The sequence below is a fragment of the Callionymus lyra genome, chromosome 5 (assembly GCF_982586985.1).
Source record: "Callionymus lyra chromosome 5, fCalLyr1.hap1.1, whole genome shotgun sequence".
Lineage (NCBI taxonomy): Eukaryota > Metazoa > Chordata > Actinopteri > Syngnathiformes > Callionymidae > Callionymus > Callionymus lyra.
The window spans coordinates 2,736,995-2,759,019 of NC_141822.1; the positions used below are offsets into that span (position 1 = coordinate 2,736,995).

At 37.8% G+C, this 22,025-nt stretch overlaps 3 protein-coding genes across 3 annotated transcripts in view; all 3 read right to left on the reverse strand.

Moving 5' to 3' along the window:
- The window catches only part of dgcr2 (DiGeorge syndrome critical region gene 2), a 33,920-nt gene extending 25,888 nt beyond the window's left edge, over positions 1-8,032 (reverse strand). The window contains exon 1 of the mRNA XM_087790478.1: positions 7,090-8,032. Within this exon, the coding sequence (XP_087646604.1) occupies positions 7,090-7,171 (82 nt within the window). The 5' untranslated portion in view covers positions 7,172-8,032. The remainder of the gene's footprint in view (positions 1-7,089) is intronic.
- Positions 8,033-9,103: 1,071 nt separating this feature from the next.
- On the reverse strand, positions 9,104-17,475 carry ess2 (ess-2 spliceosome associated protein). Its single transcript, XM_087790469.1, has 10 exons — positions 17,146-17,475; positions 15,908-16,076; positions 15,746-15,829; positions 13,002-13,171; positions 11,521-11,638; positions 11,312-11,445; positions 11,131-11,233; positions 10,930-11,039; positions 9,977-10,092; positions 9,104-9,916 (listed from the first exon to the last, which is right to left on the reverse strand). The coding sequence occupies exons 1-10, from the start codon at positions 17,290-17,292 to the stop codon at positions 9,640-9,642; spliced, it is 1,428 nt and encodes a 475-aa protein (XP_087646595.1). The 5' UTR covers positions 17,293-17,475; the 3' UTR covers positions 9,104-9,639.
- Positions 17,476-18,367: 892 nt separating this feature from the next.
- On the reverse strand, positions 18,368-21,072 carry LOC148079024 (paired box protein Pax-6). Its single transcript, XM_087792681.1, has 3 exons — positions 20,889-21,072; positions 20,629-20,831; positions 18,368-18,445 (listed from the first exon to the last, which is right to left on the reverse strand). Exons 1-3 carry the CDS (start codon positions 21,070-21,072, stop codon positions 18,368-18,370), a joined length of 465 nt encoding a protein of 154 aa, XP_087648807.1.
- Positions 21,073-22,025: the final 953 nt, after the last annotated feature.

Here is a 22,025-nt window from a genome sequence, read left to right on the forward strand (position 1 = left end):
AGCTGGTACTGAACTAGAACCAGCTGGTACTGAACGCTCCAATTGTTCCTACAATGTCTGAGCAAATTGAAAGCAGAGACAAAATGACCTAGAACAGCTTCTAACTGTTAGAGATCTCAAAGTGTCGATGATGAACTGCTGTGAGTTCTCGGCAGTATTGGATTTAAAAAACAATACTCAAGACAATATACCACAAGTTGTCTCCTATTGTTTTTACTGACATTGAACGGCTCGACCGCACATGTAACAAGAACATGAACTTGTTGTTCATATTACACATTTGTGTTAAGATTATTATTAGTGCACATTTAAATATGTTGAACCAAATCCAGTTACTACAGAGCAATGTATCAGAATATATGCCAATGTATGATGAAACATTATGTCCTGGATCTGTGCTTAATCCTCCGTTTCATTAATGGATTTTATGATCATCGCACCATCTTCTTGTTACACATCTGGAAACCAGTTCACTCGACGGCTGGAGGGTAAATATTGGCGAGAATCTGACAATACCACACGTATCACAAGCCAAATATGCTTTATATAGTGATATATTGTGATACAGTAGGAACTGTTGGATATATCTGTAGTATTGTATTTGTAGTACTTGACTCTGGTGTTGTGATAGTGTAGAAGCAAGTATATATGTGTAGTATTGTCCAGTACTTGAGTCTGGTGTTGTGATAGTGTAGTAAGAAGTATATATGTGTAGTATTGTCAAGTACTTGACTCTGGTGTTGTGATCGTGTAGTAACAAGTATATATGTGTAGTATTGTCCAGTACTTGACTCTGGTGTTGTGATAGTGTAGTAACAAGTATATATGTGTAGTATTGTCAAGTACTTGACTCTGGTGTTGTGATCGTGTAGTAACAAGTATATATGTGTAGTATTGTCAAGTACTTGACTCTGGTGTTGTGATCGTGTAGTAACAAGTATATATGTGTAGTATTGTCCAGTACTTGACTCTGGTGTTGTGATAGTGTAGTAACAAGTATATATGTGTAGTATTGTCCAGTACTTGACTCTGGTGTTGTGATCGTGTAGTAACAAGTATATATGTGTAGTATTGTCAAGTACTTGACTCTGGTGTTGTGATCGTGTAGTAACAAGTATATATGTGTAGTATTGTCAAGTACTTGACTCTGGTGTTGTGATCGTGTAGTAACAAGTATATATGTGTAGTATTGTCCAGTACTTGACTCTGGTGTTGTGATAGTGTAGAAACAAGTATATATGTGTAATATTGTCCAGTACTTGAGTCTGGTGTTGGGATAGTGTAGTAACAAGTATATATGTGTAGTATTGTCCAGTACTTGACTCTGGTGTTGTGATCGTGTAGTAACAAGTATACATGTGAAGTATTGTCCAGTACTTGAGTCTGGTGTTGTGATAGTGTAGTAACAAGTATATATGTGTAGTATTGTCAAGTACTTGACTCTGGTGTTGTGATCGTGTAGTAACAAGTATATATGTGTAGTATTGTCCAGTACTTGACTCTGGTGTTGTGATAGTGTAGAAACAAGTATATATGTGTAATATTGTCCAGTACTTGAGTCTGGTGTTGTGATAGTGTAGTATTGTCCAGTACTTGACTCTGGTGTTGTGATCGTGTAGTAACAAGTATACATGTGAAGTATTGTCCAGTACTTGAGTCTGGTGTTGTGATAGTGTAGTAACAAGTATATATGTGTAGTATTGTCAAGTACTTGACTCTGGTGTTGTGATCGTGTAGTAACAAGTATATATGTGTAGTATTGTCCAGTACTTGACTCTGGTGTTGTGATAGTGTAGTAACAAGTATATATGTGTAGTATTGTCGAGTACTTGACTCTGGTGTTGTGATAGTGTAGTAACAAGTATATATGTGTAGTATTGTCCAGTACTTGACTCTGGTGTTGTAGTATTTAAAGACCACATGACTCTTGATGAGGTCGTAACTGCTTTCATTTGTGTTTCACCAAAATACATCCAAACATCAGCTTTAAAAGCTGCTGGACTCACTGTATCCTCTCGTCCTCAGTCATTGCAGAGATCTCTCAGGATTTTTTGTAATTGAAGAAAATTATTTTAATTTTATACACACTTTATATAAATAAAAAAAAATTAATAAACAGTAAAATAGCTATAATAAAAGGTTAAATATGATTTAATAGCCAAAAAGATAAAACCAAAAGTTAAACCCTACCAATGGTTTTATATAACAAATATAAATCCTTCCTGTAGTTCTGTGTATCTCTTTGAGTCATGCAAGACAAATACAAGCCTGGTTTAAAAGTCAGAAGCTATGGAATAAATATTGCATATTAATCATCAGTGGGCTCTCTCAGTTTTCTCAGGAATACATTAAGATCAAAACTGCTCATTTTTAGGTTGAAACAAATGCTTTTTAAATTGACTAGTAGGTCAGAACCTTTTCTCAGAATTAATTGTCCACGGAAACAACTGTCGAAGTTCAGCCAAAGTAATTGAATTGGAGTAAAAACGGCTCCTAGAGAGACTTTCTTCCCACGCTTTGTATTTAAAAAGCCACTTCACAAATGAGCAAACACTCAACCTTGAGGAAAACTGGCCTCTTCAATCTGTTGCATAACCTCGAGGGAAGCACAGGGACATAAAGAACGTCTTGTTATGGTTCCTCAAAAACATATGTTGAAACAGGAAGCTCCAGCGAGGAGACGAACGTGCTTCGAATAAGAATCAATAAAGTGCTATGATTCATAGCCATCGTGTATCTCCATCTCACACGCTTAAGCAAAGTCTGATTCCATCTTCGATTCCGCCCTGGATTGAAGTAGTCAGGTCTAATCCAGGCTTTGCAAGTGACCTACAAGCTACGGATCTTCTCCACGGACCAAGACATGTCCGGCTTTGAATCGTTAAAATCACAGGGAAACAGAATCCTGCTGTCAACCCTGGTAGACCAACTGCATGTTAGGCTAGGCTAGGTTAGGTAGAACTTTATTGGACCCATGTTCACAGCCGAGGCTGGCAACAGTTTTGAGAAGTATCGTGAAGTTGTGAATGAAGGCGCTGAAGAAATGCAACAGAAATAAAGAATGTTTCCATCAACATATATAGAGCGCATGTATCTATTTATACTCGTGAGCAGATAGGTGGGTGTGTCCACAGGGCAGTGACTGGAAGCCATCCAGAAGAAACATTTCAAACTTGTATTTATACACTAAAGTACAACCAGAGATAATGCTATGGGTGTGTATAAGCAACAATCTGGTGATAGGATATACATTATGATACAGGGTACAATGTGAGAATATATTGTATCGTTGACCGTTTTAAAAACAATACTGTGCTGTTTAAGGCTACACGATATATCGAAAAAATGTCGACATCCTGATATCGGCAAGTGCGATATACATATCGAAAATATGTGCGATAGTTTATCATTTTCATTTCTTAAATGCGCACTTCGATCAATCAGCGTCACGTTCTGTAAAGTTGTCGATTTGTACTTCTATGTCTCGTTGTTGTTTACGTCTCCGTCCGTCTGTGAACTTCTTATAAGATCGTGAACTTCCAAACAAGTGTAAACCTGTCCATCTTCATCGTATGCTAACTGGCTAAGTTGTTAGCATCATTTATAAACTGGAAGGAGGTGGATTTATTATTGGTTTGGTGATATCACGACGCGCCGGCGGCTCCTCTCTGATGCCGCTTACAAGTGATATTTTTCTCAGAGCATGTCGGCACTGAAGCGTGGAAATAAACCAAAGGAAAATATCACGTTGTTTTCCTTCTCTAAACCCCGGACCTCCAGTACAGTACTCGTGCCTGTACTCGCAGCCACATATTTTAGGTGAAAGGAAAAAAAATATTGCATTAATATCGATATCGCACTTCAAGACACCAATATCGAATATCGCACATATTTCCAATATCGTGCAGCCCTAGTGCTGTTGAATATCAATACAGTATTGTAAAAGAAATATAGTGATATTTACGTGTATCAATATTTTCCCATACCACTAGTTATATTACAAATGTACTTCTTTATGACCCTGAAGGGTAAGTTTAACACTAAAGATCTTAAAGTTTCATGTTTTTAAGTGGTGGTAAAAAAGTTCACTGAACATTTTTGAGAAAAATTGTACATGGAACATTTTGAACACATTTGTAAAATGAAGAAAAAAGGAGGAGTTCAAGTTATACAGTAAAATATTGACCAACACTACAACACAGTTCTGGTATCAGTCCAATTCCTCTGAGAGTCGAATCAGGGGCAACGGTGAAAAGAATCCGATTCGCGACAGAAAACTCTCATCTACGTTCAATAAATCCAGTTTTTAATCCATCATTACTCTTGTAATTATTGAGCGTTTAAGTATTAAAAAGAAAATGAGTAGTGGAGCGAAAGTATCATGACATTCTATGTTATCTTTGTATCCTTTGTCTTTGTTATATGTTCTTTATCTTTAGACTTAGATTGTGTCATCTTGTTCTTTCTTTTTATAGAAACTTTGTTCTTGTTCTTCTACTTTTTTCATCAACTATCATCTGTATTGCTGTGTTCTAATTGGAAAAACAATTTCCTGAAGTAGACCTCCAGAGGGATCCATAAAGTTCTATGTATCCATCTATTAAAAATGAGTTTAAATCTGCGATCTTGAACATAACAGATCTGAGAACTCTCACACTGTGAATCAGATACAGACCAGTTTATTTTATTTGTTTACATCATTTTCGTTGTTTTAATACACAATTATATTTAGAGTGTGTTTTTTTTTATTGACATTAATTTGCAAAACCTAATTTATTTTGAAGCAGGGAAGACTTTGGGAAAATCTGGAGCAACATCAATGACACCTGAGATCATGTAGGTCACAATAACTCCTATAATAACTCAATAAAACACACTAAATGTTCATGGTGTTACATCCTTATCTTTATTCTACACAAGTGTCACTTTCATTTAGTTCTGGAGTTATTGTGTTCACTTAACAAGCTTGACACACACAAGAGCTGAAGGAAATCTATCGAGATATTCATTTCAAGATATTAATATTTCAAAACCGACTATATTGCCCGACGTCGACGCTCGTCCTGCACTTCAACTGAAGAAGCCGCAGAACACGCCGTTCCAGCAAATCACAAACGAAATAACACTGATACACATGTGCTAACAAGTGTCACAATAACTCCTATAATAACTTAATAAACCTCACGTCCACCAATCAGTGTCACGTTCTGTAAAGTTGTCAATTTGTACTTCTATGTCTCGTTGTTGTTTACGTCTCCGTCTCTTCTCTTTTCACTGAAGTCACATCGTATTGTTTCGAGGAATCTGCTGGAAATATCGAGATATGAAATCTCGCTCCATATCGTTGCGTCCAAGTTTGCAACATGTTCCAAATTGTCACTTTGATAAAGTGTGTTGTTGTTACACAGAGTTTGTTGTCGTCACAGACCGTCTTCCTTTTTTTAAGGTTAAGAAAAGGAGTTTAACTGTATTTCTTTATGTTCTGGTAAACAATTAAACACGTCAGTTACATAAATGTTGTAGTTCCATCGTGTTTGCTTTTTATTAAAACAATGATTCGTTTAATCTCACAAACGTTAAAACTCAAAAGTGAAGTCAGTGCATCCCTAGAAATATCTATAGTTATAGTTATTCATTGAAGAAAATGAAGAGGAGAATATTTTGCCTCACAATACAGTGGAATTAAAGTATCTTTCCAGCTGCTCTACACAAAAACTCTTCATTTTAATCAAACTACTGATTCAATGATCATGTTTGATGTATAAAGCATCTATTAATGCCATTAGTTAGTAAATGCTCAATGTTTTCCTTTTAGTTTAAGGCACATCAAATACATTTTATTCATCAAAAAACTGTGACACAAAACATTGACGCAGTTTAGTTAAATTCCAAATGCATGTTTGTAAATCCTGAGCTATGATATTACATTTAAAATACAGCTAAATAATACTTTAATCATCAATAAGTCATCGGAAGCAGGATTGTCTGTACTTTAACTGTATTAGTTACTATGGAACTAGTTATTAATTACTAACCAGACGCAGGGTTTGTTTTGGTTTGAGCGAACGATCACGTGTCGCCACTTGTTGCTGATCTTTAAGGAAGCGGATCACAAGATTGAAGCGAATCACAAGGTTTCCCTTCAGTCGTGTTCAAAACCATCAGCATGAGATGCTGCAGGAGTCGATGGTTTTCCACGTGAAGTCCAGGTTTGTTTACAAGAAGTCGCCACATCTTCAGTGGATTCGTGCTTTTCTGGCGGAGTTTTATGGTTTAAGTGTTGACCTAGATAAGGCTGGTTAAACGCTCGCTGCAGCAGCTCCAGATGTCAGACATGACTCAGGGTTTGGATAAAAGAGTCTCAAACACAAACTGAAAATATGCAATAAATCAAATGTATTTTCAGTGAAACATAGAGTTCTCAAGACTCGAGTGTCTCTCCTCGAAACTGTTCGTTTATATGTTCAATAGGTTTGTTTTTACACCAATATTCTGGTGTTTTTACATGTATTTTGATATTTTATTATTGAAAGATACTTCAAATACAATGTTTTATTATCATTATTATGAAATGACGACATGCAGACGTTTATGTTATGTTAAGGCGTATAGTTTGACAGTTATTTATAAATCTCAATAAAATTGGTTTATATTACTAACGTCAATAAAATTAAATTGTTAAATTACATATTTGTGATGATTTTTTTTTTTTTAAAAGGGCATATTTTGGTGATTTTTATCCGTTTACACGTAAATCTGTTAATATATTACATGTTTAAATCTATAAAGACTATATTTTCCCCCTTTATAGTTTATATGTTGTATTTATCAGTCGTGTTTTATATACATTTAACCGTGTATTGTGTTTTAATTACTATAACAAAGAAGAATTCCTTTGCTTGTGTTCATATCCTGCACATAAACACACTATAATACATCATCAGGCTCTCAAGGTTTCAGCGAGGCCGCCTCTCGCGTCCACAGCCCCGGCGCACAAATCTACTCGAGCCCGCGGATGAGCGAGGCCTCGGTGGTTTCTTCTCTTCGCTCCGGGCCCAAAGTGACTTAAATCCGGCCCAAGTTTCTTACCTGTCCGCGGAGGGTCCGTGGCTGCGACGACGAGCAGGAGAGAGACGAGGACGAACGAGCCGCTGTCCGCCTTCAGCAACATTTATCCTCCATTCATAGTCACTCCTTTATCCAGAAATATGCTCATAAAGAGGGCCTGGAACACCGCAGCTCTCGTCTGGATCACAACCCTGCACGCTCGGGACGCATTTTAGCCATTTTTGCGTCCTTTAATCTGAAGCGAAAGGCGGAGAACGAAGCGCAGCGATCATGGTCCGAGCTAACGGCTAACACTGTGAACTGATTCAAGATGGCGGCGTCACAACAATCCAAACATCAGCTGGAGGAGGAGCGGATTAAACCTTCACAGGGAGACTGGACCTCCTGGATTAAACCTTCACAGGGAGACTGGACCTCCTGGATTAAACCTTCACAGGGAGACTGGACCTCCTGGATTAAAGTCCTCACAGGGAGACTGGACCTGTTGGATTAAAGTCCTCACAGGGAGACTGGACCTCCTGGATTATAACCTTCACAGAGAGACTGGACATCCTGGATTAAAACCCTCACGGGGAGACTGGACCTCCTGGATTAAAGTCTTCACAGAGACTGGACATCCTGGATTAAAACCCTCACGGGGAGACTGGACCTCCTGGATTAAAGTCTTCACAGAGAGACTGGACCTCCTGGATTAAACCTTCACAGGGAGACTGGACCTCCTGGATTAAAGTCCTCACAGAGACTGGACATCCTGGATTAAAACCCTCACGGGGAGACTGGACCTCCTGGATTAAAGTCTTCACAGAGAGACTGGACCTCCTGGATTAAACCTTCACAGGGAGACTGGACCTCCTGGATTAAAGTCCTCACAGGGAGACTGGACCTGTTGGATTAAAGTCCTCACAGGGAGACTGGACCTCCTGGATTATAACCTTCACAGAGAGACTGTATTTAATATGTGTTTATGTAATCTATTGCTATTTTATGTTTCTCTCTGTCAACTTGCTGTTGTAACAACCATTACTTCCCCATTGAAGGACAAATAAAGAAATATCTTAAAGTAAAATGACAAGTTTTTCAAGGTGGTTTATGTAATACTATGTATGTGATAAATTAAGAAAACAATACATTTATAAAAATAAAATAAATCAATATGTACTCCTATCTCTGTTTTTATTTAGATGTATATTTCTACTTTAATTTTTGACTCACGTCACTCACTTCTGTGAACCTCGTCAATTGATCAGGGTTCCCCGACCTCGTTTGTTAAACTTCAGGTAGTAAAAGTACAATAGCACGACCTGCAAAAACACTAAAATAAAGTACATGAAAAACATCTCACTGTAACAAATCTGAACTGGTTACAACAAGGAGTTTGTGTATTTGCATCCATGTTTGTGTGACGATGTTGTTGTGTATGTGTGCGTCTCCGTCAAGAGTTTGTGTTTTACTCAATATCGTTATTTCATTGATTTGTTTACTGACGTCTCTGTAGGAACCAAAGCATATGAAGCCGTTAGTGACGTTAATGACGGCAGTTTAAACACAAATCAGGTTAGTGTTCATGTCCGCAACAAAATAAATAAATATATATATACACACACACACACACACACACCCTGGATTATAACCTTTACAGGGAGACTGGACCTCCTGGATTATAACCTTCACAGAGAGACTGGACCTCCTGGATTATAACCTTCACAGGGAGACTGGACCTCCTGGATTATAACCTTCACAGAGAGACTGGACCTCCTGGATTATAACCTTCACGGGGAGACTGGACCTCCTGGATTAAAACCTTCACAGAGAGACTGGACCTCCTGGATTAAAACCTTCACGGGGAGACTGGACCTCCTGGATTATAACCTTCACGGGGAGACTTGACCTCCTGGATTAAAACCTTCACAGAGAGACTGGACCTCCTGGATTAAAACCTCCACGGGGAGACTGGACCTCCTGGATTATAACCTTCACGTGGAGACTGGACCTCCTGGATTATAACCCTCTATACACATCTCCATGCAGGTCAAGATCTGTTTCCATCTTTATCCTTTAATTTATCACTTGTTTTGATCTGCACTTTGACATGAAGGTTTTCTGATTCAAGTTTTACAAAACACAGGTTTTCATCTGGAACTATGTTCACGACGTTCATCCTGACGATGGACTCGCTGCTCGTGTTCCTTCTCTTCACTGGACGGTCAAAAAAGTGTCGCCGTTTTCAGAGGCGACTGAACCACGAACCTACTTTCTTATCCATTTAAACAAGGTTTGATGTGAATAAAATGACATTTTGTCGACTGAGAATAAGAAACTAAGACATTTTCCAACATAACCAAAGACAAATGATGCAGGAGAACAAGTCCAGCAGCCAGAGTTCAAAACTGCTGCTCCTTCGATGATTAAAAACGTTTTGTGAAGAACAAAAAGAAAGAAGAGTAGAAACAACACCATAATGACACTCAAATGAATAAATAAGTCTCGTGAACCATCGTTCAGTCTCTCACTAGATTCTCTGCCGTATAAAAACAAGTCTTTCTCACAATCCCGACAGGAAATGTGCTTTTCTTAGAAATAGTCTTCGGCTTTCCGTCTCTTGGGAAGATCCAGCAGGTTGTCGGTGAGCGACGTGAAGTCCTGGGCGCTGGGCGTCTTGATCTTGGTGGGCGTGGGCGTCCCGGTGGGCGTGACCAGACCGAAGGGCGACTTGCAGGCGTTCCTGTGCGACGGCGACGGCGTGTAACTGGCGCGCAGAGCCTTGTCCGTGTACTTGCTGGACGTGCGGTTGACCAGCCTCTGCAGGGCAGGTGAGAGGGCGGGGCTTACTACGCCTTTGGGCGTCAGGCTGGAACAGAAGGCTTGATGTGAGCGCCTGCACCTGTGAGACACTCACCTGGATTCTTACCTGGCCAGGTTTTCGGTGACTCTCCTGAGCGCGTCCTGCTTCTTGGCTCGGTTCTTGGCGGCGGCTTCGTTCGCCATCTTTATTCCCAGCCGCTCTCTTCTGCCGGGCTCTGGAATCTAAACAACGACCAAGAGTGTATTTCAATGTTATTGCTGTGATGAAACTACAACTGTTGAAAATGTGAATTATTTTTGTTATTCTCTATTTAAAGGTATTTTTTTTGAATTAAATACAAATATTTTCATGGCATTTTTCTTTTACACACAGTTTAATAATTGTTCTCATTAGGAAAGACCAGTAGATGTCACTCTCTGCTTTATGATCCTTTAAATCGACTCACAATATAATTGTCTTGTCAGCTTTCTTACAAATAATACGCAAAGAAATAATAATAATAAAATATAACATAATTCAATATGTTCAGGTAGAGCACTTAAATGTATTCACAGCAGTAACAATGGAATTCTAATGAATAAATAAGAGTGTTTGAAATCGAACAAACCTATTAAAACTTCAAACAATTTAAAAACAACTTAAAATACTGGAAATTAAACAACAATTAAACAAAAAAAGTGGTCAGACACGATGCATTGTGAATTCCCTTCGCAAATTCAATCCGATGCTCCTTGAATCAAACCGATGTAGCCGCACATATGATCCTTTAAATCGACTCATTCAATAAAACCCGACATTTTAAAACAGAGCGACATCTAGTGGTCTTTCTAAATTAATACATATTCCATAAAGAAAATGTTTCTCATCGATTAGTCTTTTGGTCTGACGCAATAATTAATGATATGAAGAAAAAAATCAAATGAAGATCTTTTGTCAACAATCTTGGTTGTTATTAAACTGTATTAATTAGATTAATTAGAAATCTAACTATAGAGCACTATAATGAGGATGGACTTCACAAACGGAACAGATTTTTGGATCCTTGTCAACTGTGTTACCTTGAATGACGGCCCGTGGTTCCTCTCAATGTAGGGGGTGTCGGACCCATCCAGACGAAAAGGGGTGCTTTCGATCTCACCCCAGGTCATCAGAGGCGACTCTGCCACACCTGTGACGTAAAACCAGATCAGTTTTCACTCGGCCACGGGTGGACGATCTAACTCTCGCCGAGGAAGTCGACGTGTGAAACGAAGACTCACCTGGAGCCGGGGACGGCGTTCTTTCGTAACCGTATCCGTTCACCGTCGGCGAGTCGTGAGGAATCAACTCTTTACCATCTGGACCAACTTTCCCCTGTTTGAACTGAAAGACAAAAGACCTTTGCGATGAGTTTTGAGCCACTAACTGAGGTCCAGTTAGAGTCGTTGCTGGTTAGCTCACCTGTGCGTTGAGAGCAGCCGCCTGTTGAATCTGACTCTTGTTGAGAGCTTTGCTGAACGGGTCCACGGTGAAGCGCGTGTTCTTGTGAATGACCTCCCGCGGCTTCTTGAACACGGAGTCGTCTTCTTTCACACCTGTTCGAGCGAAGGGAAGAATGATTTCTATTGATTTCACCACTTGAGCTTCAGCGCAGGAACGGACATCATTACCTTCTGGATAATACATCAAGGCATTTTTGGCTTTATATTCCCATGTTTCTAGTCCAGCTTTGACACATTCAAGGGCTCCCTGCTCGATGGACGGCAACGCAAGATTCGCCTCGTGACGCTGAAAAAATATCAGTTGGGGTCAATATCAAGTGTAATATACAGTATGTACACTAGGGACGTCTGTCTCCACCACAAAAGCCCTATTTGCACGGGATAAGTATTACCCAAGGACCTCTGTGTTTTGTAAATGACCTTCTCTGAGTCATTTTAAGCTCATTCACACGGGCTAAGCGACGTCTGTAAAATAGAATTTTTTACTGACATTACCTAGAGATACAGATACAGAAAGTTAGTGCAACCAAGTGGACGAGCGTTTATTTTGTTTCTCTACAGCGAGAGCTGCACATAAACGTGCCCCAACATTATTCTTACAGACGAGACACAGTTACAGTTGTGTAACCGAGTGTATTCGTGCGGGAAACAACGAGGCTGGAACTTAGTTTGTAGCTGTGCAGCGCGCACGTCTTCTTTACTTTCCTGTGGAACACGAACCCCCAACAACAACAAACTCCATCTACTTCCTTTTCAACCCCTTCAAAATAAAACAGCGGAAGTAAATATTAACACAATGGCGAGTGTCTAGAAGTGCGTTACAGTGGCATATATGCGCCATTTAAGAATTCCAAACACATTTGGATTCACACAGGATTAGTATTATCACCCGACGTCTGTGTTTTGGTGAATTACAGTCGGTCATTTGAATTATTACATTACAAATCAGAGACATGGCGCATTCGTACGTGATTAAAACATTCTCCGCAATTGTTGCAAATGACTAGAGGTCTCCAGGTCATACTTATCCCGTGCGAATCGAACACAAGGCTTTGATTTGCTACGCATCTCGATACACTGGCAGCGATACGATACGATGTGATTCACTGAAATTCCTGGAGGATACGATTGTGATACAAAAATGATTTGATCACGATGTGACTTATAAGAGGATTGGGTTTGATATGTGATTATTAGATACAGTTAGTGAGGGTTTGACAATATAATTGTCTCGTCAGCTTTCTTACAAATAATACGCAAAGAAATAATAATAATAAAATATAACATAATTCAATATGTTCAGGTAGAGCACTTAAATGTATTCACAGCAGTAACAATGGAATTCTAATGAATAAATAAGAGTGTTTGAAATCGAACAAACCTATTAAAACTTCAAACAATTTAAAAACAACTTAAAATACTGGAAATTAAACAACAATTAAACAAAAAAAGTGGTCAGACACGATGCATTGTGAATTCCCTTCGCAAATTCAATCCGATGCTCCTTGAATCAAACCGATGTAGCCGCACATTACATATTTGTGTCAATGAAAAATCTGTGAATCTGTACATCCCTGTTATATCTAAAAACATACACTTGCTCTCAGTCGACCAGCACGTTTCACAACTGAGAAACATTTGACACGCACCGCTTTGAACTCCTCCTCAGCTTCATACAACCAAGAATGCTTCAGCTTCTCTTTGTCCTTCGCCAAATCCATGATCTGCTCGAAAGATTCATAGTCCTCACTGGTGTTCTTTGCAAGGAAGCGATCCAGACCAGGAAGATCTTTGTCCACGTTGTTGCCCTCTTTGCCATCTAAACAACACATTAAAAAAGAAAACGTAAAATAAGATACACTTTTATATGGGTTTTCACAGCAGCTCCCAAACATTCATAAACATCATATCAGAGAGTAAACATGTGGAAAATAATATCAAATTATATATATATATATATATATATATATATATATATATACACAGGACTGTCGTCCACACAAAATGTACCTGTGTTTACGGCAACAATTTGCAGTGACCGCCCTAGGATTTTAATCTGTTAATAAATACTGGAAGAGTTATTGTTTCGTCGAATGAACATAATAAAATCGTCCTGACTTGACTGTTATTTAACATTTTCAACTGTTAAATATCTAACGGTAAAAGGTAAACAACAGCCATTTTGGAAGCTCGTGTCAAAGGTCAACTGACGACCGAAACAGCCGAGCAGTTCAGAGTGATACACTTATGACATCAGCGTCTCGAAGGAGGTAAGTTGTCGGTGAATTTTGGTCGGGCGGTGAACTTTAAAAATGCTGAGCAGGGAAACGGTGAAAAATGAAAGACGAGGAATTATAGGATGTTGGGAAAATATGTAGCAAAATACAAAACGTTCTAAGTTTTATTTCATTGTTTAAATCAGTGCTACAAGTACTGGTTTAGTGGTTTGTTTGCCCTCGAAACTCACCACTTCCTAAACCTGTCGATGTTGTTTATGTGCGTTTGTTTTGATTCGTGGTTGTCAGCGACCAAGTGTGTAACATACATGGATTTGTATACTTTTTGTAAACAATGAATACAAGCCGCCAATTAACACGATAATTTTGATAGAATGATAATTGCATGGCGTTTTATATATTAGTTTACAATTTCCTTCTACAATATCTATCTATCTATATATATATACAGTGCCTTGAGAAAGTATTCGGCCCCCTTGAACCTTTCAACATTTCGCCACATTTCAGGCTTCAAACATAAAGATATAACATTTTAATTTTTTGTCATGAATCAACAACAAGTGGGACACAATCGTGAAGTGGAACGAAATGTATTGGATAATTTAAACTTTTTTAACAAATAAAAAACTGAAAAGTGGGGCGTGCAATATTATTCGGCCCCTTTACTTTCAGTGCAGCAAACTCACTCCAGAAGTTCAGTGAGGATCTTTGAATGATCCAATGTTGTCCTAAATGACTGATGATGATAAATAGAATGCACCTGTGTGTAATCAAGTCTCCGTATAAATGCACCTGCTCTGCTCTGGTCAGATGAAACCAAAATCGAACTTTTTGGCCCCAATGCAAAAGGATATGTTTGGCGTAAAAGCAACACAGCTCATCACCCTGAACACACCATCCCCACTGTCAAACATGGTGGTGGCAGCATCATGGTTTGGGCCTGCTTTTCTTCAGCAGGGACAGGGAAGATGGCTAAAATTGATGGGAAGATGGATGGAGCCAAATACAGGACCATTCTGGAAGAAAACCTGTTGGAGTCTGCAAAAGACCTGAGACTGGGACGGAGATTTATCTTCCAACAGGACAATGATCCAAAACATAAAGCCAAATCTACAATGGAATGGTTCACAAATAGACGTATCCAGGTGTTAGAATGGCCAAGTCAAAGTCCAGACCTGAATCCAATCGAGAATCTGTGGAAAGAGCTGAAGACTGCTGTTCACAAACGCTCTCCATCCAACCTCACTGAGCTCGAGCTGTTTTGCAAGGAAGAATGGGCAAGAATTCCAGTCTCTCGATGTGCAAAACTGATAGAGACATACCCCAAGAGACTTGCAGCTGTAATTGCAGCAAAAGGTGGCGCTACAAAGTATTAGCGCAAGGGGGCTGAATAATATTGCACGCTCCACTTTTCAGTTTTTTATTTGTTAAAAAAGTTTAAATTATCCAATAAATTTCGTTCCACTTCACGATTGTGTCCCACTTGTTGTTGATTCATGACAAAAAATTAAAATTTTATATCTTTATGTTTGAAGCCTGAAATGTGGCGAAATGTTGAAAGGTTCAAGGGGGCCGAATACTTTCGCAAGGCACTGTATATATATATATATAGATATATATATATTGAGGGAAAATAAACTGAAACTGAAAGGGGGCTTTTATTTAAGTTGGTGTATATCTTCTATAATACATATTTGTTATAAATTAATAATTACTAGCAGTAGAAGTAATGATAAATAGCTGATATGCTAAAATGACATCATGTCAAACCCGAGTCTATTATTTAAAAACGTTATTGCATTATTTGTTGTAAAGCCAATAATGAAAATACATATTGAATTGTCATTTTACTTCCTTGTTGTTTTCAATAGGTGTTAACAAGAGCATGATATATAATATATATATACATCTATATATATATATAGATATATATATATATATACACACACACATTTGCTTTGGTGACCTTAAAAAGTTTAAATTCGAAGCCTGTAAACATAAACTAAAAGAAAATAAATAAATCAACAACGATACACATTAGTACCAGCAACCTGTTCACTGCTACTAGATAACTAGGTGAAAAAGGCCCAAGAACACAGAGCTGATACAGGATCTATAAACAGTTGTACTGTATACAAATAATGACTCACACATACCAGAATCTGCACCTTTGCCTCCAATAGTTGACGAGGGCGACGCAGAACGACCCACTGGTGTCTCAAAGCTCGCTGGCGTCACATCTTACACACAGAAACGATAAAGAATTGTTAAAACTGAAAGACACAAACAGACAAAGGAACTAAATAGAGATAACTCACAAGGTGCAGAGGACCGGGGAGTAGACCTGGCTAAGGAAGCTCCATATCTAATAGATATTTCCCTCATCCTCTCCAGGTCTCCATTTTCCTCTGCTTCGAGATAATCATGCTGGGCCTGCATCTTGGTCACATCCGGAAAGAAATCTCTTTCTATGATCTTCTCCAAACTCTGTAAGAAAAAAAGGGTTATTATTTACTTATATAAAAAAAATGTTTTGACATCAATTGACCTTCATCAGACTTCACAAGACAATTTACTGTAAACATGATCTGGATCTTATAATCCATCTGTTTGTGTCTTTTACACTATTGTATGAGTTTGTTTTGTGTCTAAACCAGAAGGATCTTCTCTCCTGCAGTTCATACTAAACTCTGCAGCCAGAATTCTGAGCCGCTCTAGTAGAAGAACTCACATTTCTCCTTCAAACTCTTCACTGGCTGCCAGTTTCTTTCAGGATCATTTTAAAATTCTGGTTCTTACTTTCAGATCTATTCATGGTCAGACCTTCCATCAGTGATCTGATCCAGACTTACACCCCAGCTCGGGCTCTGAGGTCTGTGGATCAGAATCTACTGATGGTTCCTGAACTTCTGGACAAGAGGAGAGAAATCCTTCCAGACTGTTGCTCCTAAGCTTTAGAAAGATCTCTGTGTTTAATGATCTACTGACTCCTTCAAAAAACAGAGCTTTTCCTTGATTCCCTGAGACTCCTGTGTTGGTCTTATGTGTCTTGAACTTTAAGCATCTTTTTTATTGAGTATTTTTTAGAATTGTTAAGTGCTTTGTGACCCTGGTCTAGAATAGCGCTCTATAAATATTACTTACTTACCTTTAAATTATGTTTAATTCGATTTTGTATGTTCTTGCCGGCCTACAATAATAATTCCAGGCTTAAAGCAGCCGAAAAGTAGGAAAATGCTGAGAAATACAATAGAATAGCAAGAAGAATTTGAAAAATTAAAGAAGAATTTTAAAATGTGTTCATATACAAGTTATAAATAATATTTAGGTCTAGTTATGTTTGGTCTAGATATGTTCATTTAGTGCAATCTCTGTACAAGCTCATGTCCATACAAACCGAAGACACAACGTTGATAATCAGCATTTTCTTAAGCATAAGTTAAATTGGTCCATCAGTGATGGAATATAATGACGTCAGAGACGCGCCGTCCTTCTTTTGTTATGCTAACGATGCTAACAGTAGCCAGAGCTCCGTCTGTTCTCCTCGCAGACTCACCTCTATGTATTCCTCTTCGTCCAGAACCTTCCTCCTCCGCTTCCCCTTGTCTTCCTCCTCCGGTTGTTGTCGAACAGCTACTGTTGTGACCGCGTTCGGCACGAGAGGACCAGACAGAGATTTCCTCACGCTAGCGCTAACCTCCATTGTAGCAGCTAGCTGAAGCTAACAGTCGAGCTACGCAAAGAAACACCTTTTTAGATGCGGAGCAAATGTGTTTACAGTCCGTAAAGTTACCGGTTGAACTCGAGATTAACGCACTCGAATAAAACACGAACTCTCGACTACAGAACTTTAGTTTAAAACACCGCTGGATGATGGCAGCATGTAAACACGGAGGAAGACAGGATGTGACGTAGCATGAATGCTTGCGTCATAAAATGTTGCATCATGGGTAAAAAGAGTATTTTAGTTTCACACGTTTATTGAAAAATATACAATTTTAATTTAATCATATTTATATATTAAAAAGGTTTAATTTTTTTAAAATTTATTTTCCTGCTCTGAATATAGAAAACGAATCCGAACCAACGTGTAAATTAGTGTCAAAGTTACAACGTCTGATCGATTTATAATTTAAACAGTTAAAAATCAACTATAATTGTATTGAAATATAGATTAAAATATTATACAGTTGAGCCAGAAATGTCATAATTTATAATAATTTTAATTGCTTATAATTAAATCAATAAAGTTTTACCTTACCTTACCTTACCTTAACCCCACTTTATTACTTTATCCAGATAAAATACAAGATATTCTAAAGAAAAAGGAAAAACTTAAATACTCTGTAGAGCATGTTTGTGTGATGACGATTATTGTTGTTGACAAATTATAATAATAATAAAAATAATTTATATTATTGGCGTCTAATTATCTTTATTTAATGTGTTATTGTTATTCTATTATTTTTATTTTATCATTGTTTTGTTTTTTTTATGAAATATTGTTTATGTTGTGTTCTCTATGTGCCAAAATAATGTGTGATGTTGTGACAAAGAGGGAAAAAAAGAACATTTTCATTTTATAAGAAATATTTTTTTTGTCATCTTTTGAGTTTTTTAAACAAAGAACCCAAAGAACAAATAGAAAAAAATATTTTATTTATTTCACGTTCAATATATTATTGATAAATTACCTGTTAAAACATTACGTATGACAAAATGCACACTTTATACACAGAGAGAGTGTTTATTTCAATATTTATATACACAAAAAGTATTTAATTTTCTGAGCTCCTCACAGTGAAGTTGAGTCTTTTCTGTCGCCTCCATTTGGCTCTTCTGTTCTTGAACCAAACCTGTCGGCAGAAGAACAAACATTGTTGAACTGATCTTACGCAACAAAATTGTGTACTTTTGATTGACTTTCGTGTTTTTAAACAAAGCCTTAAATTCTCCATGAATCCCTGTGATTTTTGTCTTCTGTGAAGTTTTTATAGGTACTGACCACTGCAGACCTGCACCAGAGCTGAAGACATGGAAGCAACACGGATGTGATATGATCATGTATACATGATGTATAATATAATATAATATAATATGTTATACATCATCTATACATCATGTATACATGATGTATAATATAATATAATATAATATGTTATACATCATCTATACATCATGTATAGATGATGATATATATGTATACACAGTATATATATATATATCATCATCTATAAATGATGTATAGATGATGATATATATATATACAGATGATATATATCATCATCTATAAATGATGTATAGATGATGATATATATATATATACAGTATATATATATATATATATATATATATATATATATATATATCATAATTTATATATACGGTATATCATCATATATACAGTATATAGTTATACATATTTGTACATATTTGTAACATATTTGTAACATATTTGTAACTTAGTTATGACATGACATTGTAACATATTTGTAACATATTTGTTCATATTTGTACATATTTGTAACATATTTGTAACATATTTGTAACATATGTGTACATATTTGTAACATATTTGTACATATTTGTAACATATTTGTAACATATTTGTAACTTAGTTATGACATGACATTGTAACATATTTGTAACATATTTGTACATATTTGTACATATTTGTAACATATTTGTAACATATTTGTAACATATTTGTACATATTTGTAACATATTTGTACATATTTGTAACATATTTGTAACATATTTGTAACTTAGTTATGACATGACATTGTAACATATTTGTAACATATTTGTACATATTTGTACATATTTGTAACATATTTGTAACATATTTGTAACATATTTGTACATATTTGTAACATATTTGTAACATATTTGTAACATAGTTATGACATGACATTGTAACATATTTGTAACATATTTGTACATATTTGTACATATTTGTAACATATTTGTAACATATTTGTACATATTTGTAACATATTTGTAACATATTTGTAACATAGTTATGACATGACATTGTAACATATTTGTACATATTTGTAACATATTTGTACATATTTGTAACATATTTGTAACATATTTGTAACATAGTTATGACATGACATTGTAACATATTTGTACATATTTGTAACATATTTGTAACATATTTGTAACATAGTTATGACATGACATTGTAACATATTTGTAACATATTTGTACATATTTGTACATATTTGTAACATATTTGTAACATATTTGTAACATATGTGTACATATTTGTAACATATTTGTACATATTTGTAACATATTTGTAACATATTTGTAACATATTTGTAACTTAGTTATGACATGACATTGTAACATATTTGTAACATATTTGTACATATTTGTACATATTTGTAACATATTTGTAACATATTTGTAACATATTTGTACATATTTGTAACATATTTGTACATATTTGTAACATATTTGTAACATATTTGTACATATTTGTAACATATTTGTAACATAGTTAAGACATATTTGTAACATAGATAAGACATATTTGTAACATATTTGTAACATATTTGTAACATAGTTATGACATATTTGTAACATAGTTAAGACATATTTGTAACATATTTGTAACATAGTTATGACATATTTGTAACATAGATAAGACATATTTGTAACATATTTGTAACATATTTGTAACATAGTTATGACATATTTGTAACATATTTGTAACATAGTTATGACATATTTGTAACATAGTTATGACATATTTGTAACATAGATAAGACATATTTGTAACATATTTGTAACATATTTGTAACATAGTTAAGACATATTTGTAACATATTTGTAACATAGTTATGACATATTTGTAACATAGATAAGACATATTTGTAACATATTTGTAACATATTTGTAACATAGTTATGACATATTTGTAACATAGTTAAGACATATTTGTAACATATTTGTACATATTTGTAACATAGTTAAGACATGACATTGTAACATGTGACTCTCGTGATGAAATGTCTTCAAGGTTACCTCGACTCTCTCTTCCCTCAGGTGAGTTCTCTGCGCCAGGTTCTCTCGGGTGTTGACGTCAGGATACTGGTTCTGGAGGAAGAGTTCCTCGAGCGCGTCCAGTTGTTCCTCGGTGAAGATGGTCCGGTGCCTCCTGGTCCTCCTCTGACCCTGGACCTGCTCCTCCCTGCGAGCCCTGCAGGAGGGCCAGGCGTGGCGAGCGGCTGCAGAGAGGAGGTCCATCCATGAGCGAGAGCGAGGGGCGAGGAGAGACCACTCACCTTCCTGGAGGACGTCCGTCCGCAGAACGTCTCCACAGCTGGAGCAGAAGCAGCAGCAGCTCATGAAGGTGTGATGATGAAGAGGAACCACAGAACCAGAGGACCAGGACCACTCGCTGAAGTCCTCGCCCAGGATGTTCTCGATGGTGAACGGAAACTTCTGTCTCTCCGTCCGTCGCTCCATGTCCTCGCCCGGAGACGTCTGCCCTCCGTCCTCCTCCCTCGCTCCTTTTCAAGCATGAAGAAGAGTGAAAAAAGTATAATCCCTCAGATGGACCAGACACTTAATTCCTGCTAATCTGGCCACTTTTGTGAAGGGGTGAGCGAGGACACAGATCCAGTTAATCTCTGCTCTTTTCTCCTGCAGAAATCAGATCTCAGTGCATAAAAGCAGGAGTGGAGACGCCGATCCTCATTGTTGAGGTTTTAGAGCAGAGGGGATTTCTGGGTATTAAGGACCTGGATTTAAAGATGAAGGTCTTTATGTGGCTGCTGAGCTGAAATTGTAAAGGATTAGATTCTAAATGTCACTTTTCCTGTTTCAACTTTCATCAACAACCGATCCAGGAGGGAGGGAGGGAGGGATGGACAGATGGATGGATGGATGGATGGATGGATGGATGGATGGATGGATGGATGGATGGATGGATGGATGGATGGATGGATGGATGGATGGATGGATGGATGGATGGATGGACGGACGGACGGACGGAGGGAGGGATGGACGGACGGACGGACGGACGGACGGAGGGAGGGAGGGAGGGAGGGAGGGATGGATGGATGGATGGATGGATGGATGGATGGATGGACGGACGGAGGGAGGGATGGACGGAGGGAGGGAGGGAGGGATGGACGGACGGACGGACGGACGGACGGACGGACGGACGGACGGACGGAGGGAGGGAGGGAGGGAGGGAGGGAGGGATGGATGGATGGACGGACGGAGGGAGGGAGGGATGGACGGAGGGAGGGAGGGAGGGACGGACGGACGGACGGACGGACGGACGGACGGAGGGAGGGAGGGAGGGAGGGAGGGAGGGACGGACGGACGGACGGACGGACGGACGGACGGACGGAGGGAGGGAGGGAGGGAGGGAGGGAGGGAGGGAGGGAGGGAGGGAGGGAGGGATGGATGGA